The 15013-nt window shown below is 35.3% G+C and overlaps 1 protein-coding gene across 1 annotated transcript in view; it reads left to right on the forward strand.

Annotated features, from left to right (window-relative positions):
• LOC107749732 (partitioning defective 3 homolog B-like) overlaps positions 1-15013 on the forward strand; it is a 146354-nt gene that overhangs the window by 41078 nt on the left and 90263 nt on the right. Inside the window, exons 4-8 of the mRNA XM_016564915.1 lie at positions 1175-1266; positions 7264-7350; positions 9844-10280; positions 13539-13678; positions 14004-14129. Coding sequence (XP_016420401.1) covers positions 1175-1266; positions 7264-7350; positions 9844-10280; positions 13539-13678; positions 14004-14129 — 882 coding nt within the window. The remainder of the gene's footprint in view (positions 1-1174; positions 1267-7263; positions 7351-9843; positions 10281-13538; positions 13679-14003; positions 14130-15013) is intronic.

A 15013-nucleotide genomic window follows, 5' to 3' on the forward strand; every position in this document is an offset into this window, starting at 1 on the left:
CATATTTATTTATTTTCAGTGGTGGCCAGTTTCATTATCGTGACTATTATAAAAAATAATAAATATTGTATTTTAAGTCTTGTAATGTTTTGTATATAGACACATGCGCAAACACACACACATTACATACATTATTTACATTTTCAGGTTGCATGCACATTGTTTGCATTTTGTATCTCCTTACAGATTTGTCAATAAATATTTTTTTGTATATTACAAATTGATCGATTGTAGTTTAATTGGCTGTGTTACTAATAACCCAATACCAACAAATGATATATTACAGCTCACTACAGCTGCATTTATTTGATCAAAAATACAATAAAAACTGTGAAATGTTATTACAATTTGCAAGAACTCTTTTGTATTTTAATATATTTTAAAATGTAATTTATGCCTGTGATGAAAAGCTGAATTTTCAGCATCGTCTTTAGTGTCACAAAATCCTTCAGAAATCATTCTAATATGTTAACTTGCTGCTTAAGAAAACATCTAATTATTATCAATGTTTTTTTTTTCTTTTTAAGCTTGAATGTGTCTGCTTTCCCTTTTCAGAACTATTATGGCATCCGACCCTCTCTCCATTAAAGCCTCTCTATTTCTGGGTTGTCGTCCTCATGTGTACAGTGTGCACTCAGTACAGGAGGGAGATGCACATTAACAATAGCCCCGCCGGTTCTGCTGGCCCTGTGGCCCTCAGGAGCATGTGGCCTAACGGGGGGATAATAGCTCTCTACTCAGATTATCTAGGTCACTTTTTGTGTGTTTTCTGCGTCCCGTGAGGGGGGGTCCCATGTGTTTGTGTGTGTGTATGTTTGGGTGGAGAACAGGGTGCATTGTGGACCAGCATTAGCGACGGCTCCACGGTGAGGAAAGTGGACGTTCCCTTTTATGGTGCATCATTTTGTTTTTCTTCATCTTTGTGTTTGTTTTCTTTTCATTTGCCTTTTATCTGTTTTGATTGCTGTTTCCAGATGAGATATTAATCGCTTAAAAAGAAATGAACGGTGGACAGCGAGAGAAAGACGGCAAGGACGCAGTTATAGCATTTCAGTGCCAACTGTGTTCAACACTATCGGCGTCCTGCTCAGTAGGCGACACTGAAGCGTGGTGTGGTTGTTTTGGGTCCTGTAGAGTAACTGAAGTCATGGTGAGTGTGTATTTGTGTTGACAGGGTGTCGGTCATGCAACCTCTGTGAAGGGAGGAGCCATGGACAAATCCAAGGTGGACATCCCAAACTCCAGGACTGCACAAGTCGACTTAAGGTGAGGGAGTTCGTGTATGCTTAGTGTATGATTATGTATAAACACTCAAAATGGGGGTATGAAATAATAATAATTGAGTATTCATTTCAAGCAGCAGTCTGCACTGAGATGAATTTGGATCTTTGTTTTGTGAAAGGTTCTTTGTTGTCAGATTAAGGTTATTTCTGTGTGTATGTGGGTGGACATGAGGTCTTTGTTGACACATTTTATATGTACTTATCTTTATATATCTTTATTTATATGTTGTTATTTTTTATAAATATTTAAATACATAGATATTAACATTTATTAACTACTGTGTATTTACTTACATTTATTTTACATATTTATTTTTCATAGTTCAATTGTTGATTTATTAATTAATTAATTAATTAAATTCTTTAAATTTTAATTTAGTTTGCATTAATTTTATTTATGTATTCTGATCAACTGATTATGTGATATTTATTTTTAAAAGAGCCTCGTTTAACAAGTGTTTAAGGATTGTAAAGCACTTTTTTTAAAGCATTGAACTGTATACTATTTCAACTGTTCATTCATGTTTAAAAGTCAGGTTTAATGTCACATACTTAAACAAGCTTTTTAATGCTTATCTAGAAGCAGCTTTTCCTATTGAAATTCTTATCAAGCTGAAATAATGGAAACAGCAGAACTGATCTTAGCCTGGAAGGTTTGGCTCTTCTGAGCACTGTGATTTCAATAGATGATTTCACGTTGAGACGTACGAGAGCGGCACAAGAGCTTATGTGTGTATATCGAAGTTCCCGGTCTTAATATGTACACTTGTTGCCATAGTCACGGGACGGGAGACGTACATATGTCACGTTTTCTCCATTCGTTCCTCTTATCGCAGGTCATGTGACCTCATCTCTTCTCCCTGAGAGAGGGATGGAGTTTATCTCTCGCCTCTCTTCACCGCTTCTGTCAATCAGCATTACTGATGCACACACACACACACTTTTACAGCTCATTAAACATTGAAGTGGTATACAGTATTGCATCACCTCAGCTGAAGCCCCTGAGGTCCATCTGGGATTCAATCACGTTTTAATAAGAGTGCTTATGTATGTTCTCTGTATTCTCTGAGATAAAATCACTTCCCATTCCTACTATATAGTTATTATTAAACTTTTTAGGCCTAGTCATTTTCTTCAGCTGGATAAGTTGGGTAGATGCTGTGGGTGAAGTCCGATAAGATGCCATTTAATTTGACACAAATAAAAATGAAGCTTTGAGGGAATAGTAGAGCATTCAAGTTGACTGTTCAGCCAACAAATATTGAAATATGTCTCTTCACAAATTTCCACTGGACAGAAACTGTGGAAAATATTATTGAATGGTGTGTACTTTGGTGCCTCAGTCACAGCTTTTTTTGTATGATTTACACATGATATTACCAAAGAAAAAATATAAATAACAGTGACAGAAATTTCTTGTCTCTGGCTTTAGTTCGGATGCCTCATTCAGTGTACGTTTATAGGAGTTTTTTTTACTTTTATCATCCATTAGGCAAATATTGTGTAATAAGTATGTAATATGAGTTTGTTCAAATGTAAGAAAATGTAATAACAGACAACTTGGAAAACACCACTAAATAAATAAATTACAATAAACTACAATAAACTAAAGTAAAATAGTGACAAAGTAAATAGTAAAATATGAATATTAAAAATATTAAAAAACAAACAAAGAAACAAAAAACACAACAAAAATAAATAAATATAAAATAAAATAAATGGTTAATAAAATGAAATGTTCCTCTCTCTCTCTCTCTCTCTCTCTCTCTCTCTCTCTCTCTCTATATATCTCTATATCTATCTCTATCTCTCAAGACGTTGGCTTATACCCTCAGATTAGGATCAGATAAAAGTATGATACTTTAGTCCCAGTGCAACACTCTTTGATTCAAACGGCACTTTAGTGCTTACCTCTGGCTGTCAGTGCCTCGTGACAGATTGCATGCAGAGTTCAATAAGTGTTTTCATTTATAATCTGTCGCTACAGCCTTCTCTCATTTCAAACATTTCCCAAATAACAAGAGATGCTCTTCTGACAAACAGGCCCCAAAAGAAAAATATCAAGCATCTGACAGCTCTGCAGCTCCGACACAATAGTATATATATATATATTCAAGCAAGAGTAATCGCAGAGACATTAGAAAACACCACAAAAAGTAAAATAAAACAAACTAAAATAAAGTAAAAAATAAATGCAAATATTAAAAATATTGAAAAAAAAAATATATATATAAACTAAATATATCTAACTAAATCTGCAAGATTTTTTTTGCCTGTTTTATCATCAGCCAGACAAATACTGTAAATCTGTAATACGAGTTTGTTCAAATTTAATCAAGAGTAATAACAAACACCTTACAAAACATATAAAGAAAAGAAAAGAAAATGAATATAAAATAAAATGAAATAAAATAAAATAACAAAATAAAATAATAAAATAAAATGAAAAATGCATATGATAAAACTAAAACTAAAACAAAAAAAACAAACAAAAATAAACATAAATATGAAATAGCAAGACATTAGTGGCATAGACAGCTAATTTAGGTTCAGTCAGTTTCTGAGGGTGTATGATTCATGTGAAATTTCTTTCATTTGTTTTTCAGATAATTGGTGGAATTGTGGTATGAGACTAGAAAGTATTTCATGAAATATTTTTCTCTTTTATCTTGAAGTTGATCACAGGAACAGAGAAAGTGTTTTTCTCAGCGCACACAAACACTCTCTCGGTGTGTCGTGCTGTTGTGGTGTGTGAGCAGTAATAAGCTCTGTATCTGTCTGATGAGCTGCTGCCAGTCTCAGTTTTTATTCATGTAAATTCATGGACGCTCCGCGCCACACTGGGCACATGCAAATTGGCAGAGGGGTTTTTATTTTGGGAGGAATGCAAATGTAGGAGAGGTTTTATTTTTGTGGTGATGCACTCTGCAGATCAAGCCGTGCGGAAGAATGCCTGATCTCACTAGTTGGTTGAGTTTGTTTGTGTGAGTTGGTAGTTTGCATTACCATTTACCAGATGTGGCAGCGCTTCGTAATGTTACATTGACAATAATCTGTAATTAGACCAGCAGAAAGTCACATGGAAGTTTATTTTTGCGCCCACTTACAGGAATGGCCTGTCTGACAGGTATTGACAAATCTTTTTCTTTTTTACTTTTTAGGGTTAGTACCGTATTGGCCCGAATATAAGACGACCGCGTTTTTTCAGATGTATTTCCAAGAAAAAAATATTGTCTTATATTTGGGACAATACGGTATTTATAGAATATAGAATTTATAATAGTAAAAGTATAATATTTAAAATAGTAAAAATAAATAAATAAATAAAAATATCTATCTATCTATCTATCTATCTATTGTCCGTCCGTCCGTCCATCCGTCCATCCATCCATCTATCTATCTATCTATTGTCCATCCATCTGTCCGTCCGTCCATCCATCCATCGTCTGTCTGTCTGTCTATCTATCATGATAAAATAAAGTAAATAAAAACAATCAAATAAAAAAGTTTCGGTTAGTAAGTAACTGTGATTTGTCTAGCTTGTCTGAATCTTCCAGAAAAGCCTCTTTTTTTCTGACAAAGATTGAGGAGCTCACATCCATCCCCCCCTCTCTCTCTCTCTCTCTCTCTCTCTCTCTCTCTCTCTCTCTCTCTCTCTTTCTCTCTGTCATCTCCTCCTCTCCTCTGTTCTGTCTTTATTGTGATGAGAGATGCAGGTAGGCACCTTTGCCTTCGGCTCTCATCTCAGACTCACTGAATGGCAGTGACTCCGCTGGCTTTCGGCTCATTTGCTTGGTCATTAATGTCGTCCCGCAGGACATAAACAGCAAATGGATTTGCAGTGTGTGTTGACAAGAGTACAAAGTAGCTGGTGAATACTTTAGCTTTTGTGTGTGGGTTTGTGATTTAAATGCACTGACTGCTGTAGGCCAGAAACATACTATTCACAAGTACACGGATGCGGATGCTGGTTCAATGCATTGCAAACATGTGTTTCATATACTTGCATGCATTATTGCGTTACTGTGGCAGTACCAAACATCAAGTATGAGGGTAAATGCTCAAAATGATTGTGCCATTAAACTGATAAAACAGGTTTTTGGTTTAGTTCAAGGTTTTTTTTCTATGTTTTAAATATGTTTTAATTTGTCTGTGTACTTTTGTTTGTGTGTGTGTCTGTGTATTTGTGTATTTGTTTAATTATTTATTTACCCACTTGAAGTATTTATTTTATTTTATTTTTTTTAATTCTTTTTTATTTGTTTTAAATTTCTTTCTCAATCACATACATTCATATGTATTCTTCCTTATTATTAATTATTTTTGTTTGTGTGTATGTACGTATGTGCGTATGCATGTATGTATGTATGTATTTATTTACTTATCCACTTGGAATTTTTATTTTATTTTATATTTTATTTGATTTTATTTGATTTTATTTAAAACAATATCAGTTTAACAGTACATTTCCTTTGCTATAATTAAATTGGACATTTTTAAAGTTTTACCACTTCCAATCTTTTATTTTATTTTTATTTTTTAAATTTCTTTCTAATTTTCACATTTATCTGTGTGCTTCTGCATTGTCAAGTACTTGTGTGTATTTATGTATTTATGCATGTACTGTATATATGTATGTATGTATTCTTGCAATCCAATTTTTTTGACTGGCAGACAATACATGGGTGAAAACCTGTATACTTTGATTGTGAAATTTTACTCTTTCCTCCAAAAACACCTTAGCATTAATTAGGCCACCCACAACACCCTTGCAACCACGTAGCAAACACTTAAAATGGCATAATATTGTTGTAATGGGGTTTGCATGGGCAAACGGCACTCAAATTTACAAAATTTAGTGTATACTGTGTGTATTTGTTTGTTTCTCAATTAGGGTTGGGCCGATAGACGATGCCATCATCCATCGCCGATGGCTGATAGACATCACGATGTTGAGCCGGCATCGTGATAACCCCCCTCGACCCCTTGCAATCCGCCGCATCCCAATACCGTATTCGGAAAGAAAATGACATGCATACGGAACCCCTAAAGGGAATAAATACGTGATGGGAGGAAAATATATATTTCAATATTTTCCCTCGCTGTTATATCATTGGGTAATTATCCTACATATATTTCAGGCATCAGGGAGCTGCTATTATACCTGGCATTAAAACTTCTTTTGAATGCATGATGGCTTTTTAGTTTCACTTTCACTTTCGAGATTCGCGATCGCACGTACTATGTTTATACTATGGAGTAATGTAACAGGCAACCGTTACACCGTGTCTACACTGGACGCGACAGTTATCATGTCACGCCGCACCGTGCCGCATCAGCTAAAGTTTGTCTACACTGGACGCGACAAAGTGACCTCTGAAAATCATTTGAAATTTATGTCAGCACGTCATAAATAGAATGCGGCAGCAGTTTACTGTAGGGGATTTGTCGTGTCGCACCGCTCCACATCCAGTGTAGATTACTGATTATAATAAGTTCACTGATCTATATATGAATCTCTATTATAGATCAGTGGTTCTATAGTATTTTGCTGTGCCACTCGCATCCGGTGTAGACACGGTGTTAGGAATCGTTATTTGTTTTCCGTGCCTTATAAGAATTCACGCTTCAGGTACACACCCCCCCCATTTTGTAGACATCGCCCAACCCTAGTTTCAATGTAAGCGTAAGGTCAGAGGAGTGTCATTGAACACTATAGCGTTACACACACTTCGAGAGCTCTAGGAAATGATGCAGGTGACAGGAGGAGCACTCCATTGATATCCAAGACAGTTCCCACCGTAATGATTTTTTGGCTTGCCATTTTGACGTGTGACTGTTGTTCTGCTGATGTAATTGCATTCCGCTGAAAGTTTTCACTTCCAAAATATATTTTTCAGTCTGTGGAAGTCGTTTTCCTTTTTTTCTGCCAAGAAAAATGCAACTAACCACCGTGACTGTTGTGCTTTTCTTACTGCAGCAGCCTCACGCGGACGGTGGAGATTTCTGGAGACTTCGGGCCTCTGGGCATCAAAGTCATATCACACTGTTCCTCACTGAGTGGAAGGTAAAACACACACACACACACACACACACACACACACACACACACACAGACAGACAGACAGAGACACAGACAGATTCATGGCATCTTTACACACTTGCATTGATAATGGACCATGAGATGCACTATACAAATTCTGCTGTTGGATTTTCAGGTATTAACTTTTAGTTTGTAGACTTTGTTGTTTAGAAAAAAAACAAAACTTTTATACAGCTGACAATCTAGCAGCGTGAGTTTAAAGGGATCATTCACCAAAAAATGAAAATTCACTTGGTATTTTATGTCAGCATCCACCATTATGTGACAAGTTGATCAGTACGTGTGATTTACCGTAATTAAATTGGGCTTTTTTATGTTTGAATCTTTTATTTTATTTCATTTCATTTCATTTCAAATTATTTTGTTTTGTTTTATTTTATCCATTGGTCATTTTATACAACATATATGATATAATTATATTATACAGTGGGTACGGAAAGTATTCAGACCCCCTTAAATTTTTCACTCTTTGTTATATTGCAGCCATCATGTACTATAATTAAACTTTCTTTTTTATGTTTTCCCACTTTGGATTTTGTTTTGTTTTATTGTTTTTTGTTTTGTTTTGTTCCGTTTAGTTTTGGCCATTTTATTCAACACACACACACACACATTTTTTATTTTTTTTAATGATTTATTTTATTTTTCAGCATTGGCCATTACATTAAAGTAATATCAGTTGACTACTGGTCTAACTTAAGTAAATTTAAATAAAAAAAAATATGTTTCACTCTATAAAGGAGTAGCATTACCTTATGTCACATTTATAAACACTGTCTAGGGCATGTGTGCATTACTTAGTAGTTTCGCTTTCATAATATCAAATTTATTAGTCAACAGTGTCCCATTCATGTTCGTCCATAAACACGCACTCACACACTTACAGGAAGTAGCTAGGAGAATGGCTCTTTCAGGCTGGATGAACAGGCCAAAAGTTAAGTGCTCAGGGCAAGGACACACACGTGCTGCATGACAGGAAGTCCTCCCTGGGTGGACGCTGACATGCTTCCTGTTGTTGGGGCCTGTGCGCCCTGTTGAGCTCCAGATGGATACAGACCCTCTAAAAAAAAACTGTTGTCTTGGTGTAAGAATTGTTTTGATTATTAGTACTAATAAATGTATCATATTTCTATCGTCAGCATTAAAAGCGTTAGCTTATGTGTTGCATTGAGCCTAATTAGTGATTTACAAGCTGAACAAATTTGTGTGTGTATAGTTGTAAAACCGCGAATGAAGCATCAGAATTTACGTTGTTGATTTCACGAACAATTTAAAGTAGAGAGATTCAGTTCTAGTGATTTCACTATGGTTGAAGTCGGCATAGTTCCAGTGTATTTTTGTTAAACTATGTTTTACACCATTAGGAACAAGACACTCAACTGTGGTAAAATCTGTAATGCACCACCAAAAGTTTAGTTTGACACATTTAACACGGCTTGAATTGTGTCAAATGACATCTGCTGTTAGTAATGCTATCCATTTTATAGGTTTTTATAAAATAAAAAGTCTGATTGGATTAACCACGTGAAGTCATTGTAAAATATGATTTATGCAAATGTAGCCGTATATCAATTGAATGTCATTAGTGTAGTGCCATATTTAATTTTATGCAAATGAAAATTGGACCGTGAGGGGCAACTAATCAGAAATTCCTTCATTTTCAATTGTGTTGTCTAAAATTTGGCATCTGTCCTTACTAAAATCCATTTAAATTCCAAATTAAAATGACAGTACTTCGCATATATAACAATGTTTGATCATTGTTGATTGGTACCAATAATCACCATATAGATGGGCAAAAAAAAAGTTTAATTTTATTTGTTAGTATCATCAAAAGTGACAACATTTATGTTATTTATTTTACAAATTATTTACAAAATTACTCATGTTGAAGTCGACATGAAATGGAAATTCACCCTATTGAATTTCTATTTATTTTCACATTTTTTTTTTTTTTTGCTAAATGCATCTTAATGATCTTATTGTGAACTGTAAAATCTGTAATGCACAACCTTTCTTGGTGTATTATTTTAACACAATCACACTGGTCTGGTAAATTCCAGGCTGATCTTATGTAGTAAGATGGAAGTGTTGAGAAGTGATTCCCACTGGAAGTCCTTGAATGGTGGTAATGAAGGAGGCATGAATTCATGTTATCTACAAATATGCATTACAGAACAGTAAAGGTCCTTGCACACTGATTCCGTAATTTTCGTATGCGTTTTTCCGTTTTTTTCGTATTCGTCATCCTTTCCTATCAAAATGCTTGCCAAGGATGCGAAAACGCAGAAAATCGAACCTGGTCCGAATTTTTTTATGACGGACGAAAGTTTCAGAGGCAGTGTGTAAACGTGATTGACACAACGTAAGGTCGTATTTATTTTTCAACGTGCAAAAATTTTGGATGAAAAATTCGGACAGAGACCTTAAGACATGTTTTCACTCTTGATGTTTTAGGTCTCAAGAAGTGTTTCGCCAAGCCATGTCCTTGCCCACCATACGTTTGGAGGTGCTTCCTGTCGCCAACAGGCTCCTCTATGAAAAGAGCCTCATCGGGCAGCTTTTCAACAACACCGAACCAAACCCTGCGGTCCCTAAAGTCAAGAGTCCTTTCTTGGTTCATAAGCTCACTCCGAGCAATACATCGACGCCGTCTCCAGAGCCTCCTGCATCACAGACCCCACCCCAAAAAGAGGAGGAGCTTCAGCCTTCAAGACACACCCCCGTTCAAACGGATCATCACAGAGCCACGCCTTCTCCTCCAGTCAGTGCGTCACCTACCCTGAAAGATGGCAGCGAGAGCCCCACCCCCAAAAAGACCCCGGCCCTCGTCACGCTGGTTAATATGATCAACAAAAAGTCTGCGAAGGAAATGAAGATCGATTTGAAGAAAGGTAAGCTGGATGTGAAATCAGATCAGTACCCATTGAATTAAAAAAAGTTTTTGCTCAAAAATTATATCACATTATGCACATAAAATGGGTTGCGAATGTCATTTCATGTTGTTTTAAAGTTTGAATAGTAGAAACTCTGTTCAGTTGACCAGAAGGTGCCGTCATGAGCCCTGCGATTTGACCCATGTCAAAACTGCTGCATAGCAACGTCTGTACTTGTTCTTCTCCCTTTTTTCCTCTCCTCCCTGTCTTTGTCGCTCCTCTCATGTGATTGACAGCTGCTATTGTTTAAAACTTTAATGTCAGGTGCTCTTCTGGGACTCGAGATTTCATCATTTGCCATCTTTAGTATGCTGAATAAGCCGCTCTCCTCTATGACATCTCTCCCTCAAGTGTGTGTGAGCGAGAGACAGAGCAATTCTCGGCTTCAGTAATCACACGTGTCCCTGCAGACGAGAGACTAGAGGGAATCGCTTTCTTAGCATGATTCTTTAAGCCTCTTTTTTTATTTCTTCTCTTACTGTGTTCCTGGGTGAATCTTATGAAACCTGTCAATGACATGTCCAGGTCATATTTCAGCCCAAAATAAAAAAAAATAAAATAAAAAAAAATATATATGTATGTATGTGTATGTATATATAAGGATATATTATATATAAATATATTAAATTTTTCTCATGCAAATGTCATCCTTTCATTGTGACATTTCATGACAAATATGTATATTTTCCCCAAATTATCATTAATGTAAGAAAATATAATTTGCTTTACTGTCCAATACCAGTAGCAGTACAATAAAATAATAGTATTCTGTTAAAGATGCATGTTTATATATCTATTTGGTAACTACCTTTAATTTATGCTAATTTTACAAAAAATAAATAAATAAAAATAAATTATTGTAATACCATGTTTTTACTAGTTTTTTTAAATGGTAAAAAAATTATGATCTAAAGTGTAAAGATTCTAATTGGAATATTTATTTTCTTATACAATAAATTCTAAAAATAAATATTAATTTTAATTTAATAAATATCAAAATAATTTAATACAGTATAAATAAAAATATGAATATTTATGCAATGAATATTAAAATATAGGTCAAAGACGAAAACGGGTTTAAGCATAAAAACAATAAGTGTAATACTGCTTTAAATTATTGTTGTTTTCCCAAATTAAAAAAAAAGTTTTCTGTTTAATTTAATTGCAATTTTGTTTTTGCTTTTCTGAGCAAAAAATAAATATCATACATTTTTCCCTGATTTACAGAAGAGACCCACTAAAATGTCATTCAGTTTAACAATCTTGTCAGGCATATTCACAACAAAAATCAATTTATGACATTAAAATACTTTAAGTAAAATTACTTTCACCCCAAATACTAATTAGTTGTAATTTTACATTTTTTAAAATTTGCCACTATCCTAGGTTTTGCCCATTTGTCAGTAAGAATTTTTTTACTCAGTTAAAACACAATAAAATGTAATATGCTCCCTTATTCTTTTATATATTTTAATATGTACACGTCAGAATAAGCATGTTGTTTGAATTTTTACATAAATATTGTGTTACACTGAATGACAATGTAACATTATTTCAACCAAATTTTGACATTTTATCCTTCAAAAACTAATTTGAAACCTTAAAAGTAGACACTTTACTTACATTTAATGTGTTTCTATGGACATAAAATCACTTTTGTAAATTTATTTTGATGCGGACATCTTAACGTCTTTGACCCATATACAGTACATATCTATGCAATAAATACACAAATAAATGTAAAACATATGTCATTAATATAAACTAAATATTAATGTTTCTGCATTACAAAAATAAAAAATATATATAAATTTTTTTTTTCTCCCTAGTGATTTTTGGGTGAAATGTGACCCTGACATGTTTCTGTGATATTCGCTCTTCCATCTCTTTTCAGCTTCCCTTCATCCAGTGCTTCAACTTCCTCTAATCACTTTTTTTTCAGACCACACCCTTTTCATTGTTTCTATCGCTCCTTTCACACCATCTCTCTCTCTCTCTTTCCACATCCTGTATCCTGCTCTCTGCATCTCTACTCTCCTGTAGATGTGTTCATGTGTGAAATTAAAGTGCAGAGCTGTCTAATCCCCGCAAGGAAACATTTATCAACGTGCAGGGGTGGAGACGGAGGTGTTCAAACCTCTGCAGAGAAACTGACAGCTTAAACACAGGTTATCAGTCCAGAGTGCTTGAAAGCTATCATCAGCGTACCGCTGACCTTTTGACCTGATCTTGGATCAGATGAGCTTGATGCAGTATGTAAAGATCTATGAGGGTCATAACAGGGAACTGCTCCTTGTATGCTATCATTAAATTTAATATATGTGTTCTTGGCATCATTTCCACCATATTGCTCTCTAGACATCAGTATCTGCTTTTGGAAAACCCATATTCATAGTCCGTAATTTCTAAAGCAGATTTTGGTCATAATAGTGACACTCTACTGACATTGGCTTTTATGAAATTTACTAGTAATAGATATAGAAAACAATGCTATAATATTGGAAAAAAAGTGCACTGAGGTTTCTTTCGTGCCAGTTACAATTTAGAGAACAAAGCCTCAAAAATTCTAATTTTCAAAATCAATGTCAAATTTTCAATTGTTTTGAAGAATGCCAAATTGAATTCAAAGATTAGAATTTTGATTCTGAGAAGTATTTTAAAAGGAACTTTCATTTGCAGTTTTCTTTGGCAGACCTTTCCAAATTTCCAGATTCAACTTCATATCTGTTGACATTCACACCTTTGTTGGTGAAATTTTCTCATTGCATGACGAAAACGATCCGTTCACTTGGTATGAATAGTACTAAGGTGAAAATCCAGGGCAGTATTCCTTACTGTAACTAGATCCTTAGGATGTTAGCAAGTCTTCAGGACACTGTTGAAGGAATTTTAGTGGAACAGTTATGTACTTTTTCAACATGTCTTAAATATCTCCTATATTTTATTTGACACCTTAGTGAGTGTAATTGGGGGTGTAAATGCAAACACACTTTTTTGGTGACCGGAACCTTAGAAGAATGTTATTTTACATCATACGACGGGGTAAAATATTTTCAGACGTTAGTCTAGCTTTTGTTTTCCACACGGCTGAGTATACAACACACTGGTGAAAACGGCAAGAATTTGTGAAAACGGCAAAGAACCATTTGTCTGGTTTTCTGGTTCACTGGGTCATTAAATACATACTTAATGTTTCTGGCCTTCCTCTGTCTGCAGGTACGGAGGGCCTCGGATTCACCGTGGTAACCAGAGACTCGTCCCTTCATGGTCCAGGACCCATTATGGTCAAGAGCATCCTGCCCCGTGGAGCTGCTGTTAAAGATGGGCGGCTCAAGTCCGGAGACCGTATCCTGGAGGTATTACATGCATCCTGCGTCAATGCAGTCACGAGAGCACAACCTGGAAAATGCAAAATCACAGCTTATTTATAGGACATAAAATTATGCTATTTCTCTCCCGCCAGTCATGCAATTAAAAGGTATTGTTTTAATGCAATTTAAAGATATTGTTTCAGAAGGCTTAATGCATCCTTGATGTAATTAGGCCAATTGTCTCTCTTGTATTGCACCTGGCCGTGAGATGGAATTAACACTGACATGTTTGCCATCTCGGCACAGTGTAAATGGAAATTTTGCTCTCCGTTTTGATGGTTACAGGAAATAGCTTTCTCTCTTTCTCTAGGTAAATGGAGTGGACATCACAGGACGCACACAAGAGGAGCTGGTGGCTATGCTCCGGAGCACCAAACTGGGAGAAACTGTGTCTCTGGTAGTCGGAAGACAAGAGGAGTTTTTGCCCAGAGAACTGGTAAGACTATTGCTAAACTTCAGAGTGTAACAAAAATGAACAGTACCTTAAATTATACAGTGGTGGCCAAAATTGTTAGAACACTTGGCATATTAAAGAGGTTTCAGTTGTTTTTGTTTAATTGGCCATTACAATACCCATAAAACGAACTATTGCCGGAACTACCTGCGACGGAAGGAATCTGCTGGAACATTGAAAATGATGGACTGGCCCCCTCAAAGCCCGGGCCTCAACCCCGTCGAGCAAATTTGGGGCGAAAATAAACTGGGAGATGTGCTGCTGTAATTGCTGCAAAAGGTGGACATACCAAATATTAAAGTTAAAAGTGGATAAAAACAGTATGACTCACTTCATCTGATATTTGTTGTGCTCAGAAACCATCTGCATGTTTCATGAACATTATGAAAGTTTTGGAGGCAAAAAGGTCAATATTTTCATATCTGTCAGGTGTTCTAACAATTTTGGCCACCACTGTGTGTACAGTATGTGTGTATATATATATATTAGGGCTGTCAGTTTAATGCATTAACTTAATTAATTCGTTATAAAAAAATAACGCAATTAAAATATTTTAACGCAGTTAATGCACCGGCCCCACCCCCAGATCTGTACATCGTCTTACATTTCATATAGTTGACTGTTGACAAATATGATGCAGGGCAACAACTCCATAAATGCAGTTATGCCCTAAAATTCAAGATACTGGTACAAAAATGCCCCTGTATGTGTTTTTGTCTCATTTTTATATCATACGATATCACACGAGCAGGGAGAGCAGTAGGCTATTACAAGAGTGCTGATTTTGTCCCGAATATCACAAGTTTAAATGTGATTTTATACAACAGTTCAGTAAATAAGAAGTTGATATTGTGTTATATTTTAAA

Source organism: Sinocyclocheilus rhinocerous, unplaced genomic scaffold, assembly GCF_001515625.1.
Source record: "Sinocyclocheilus rhinocerous isolate Xijiao unplaced genomic scaffold, SAMN03320098_v1.1 scaffold1302, whole genome shotgun sequence".
Taxonomy (NCBI): domain Eukaryota; kingdom Metazoa; phylum Chordata; class Actinopteri; order Cypriniformes; family Cyprinidae; genus Sinocyclocheilus; species Sinocyclocheilus rhinocerous.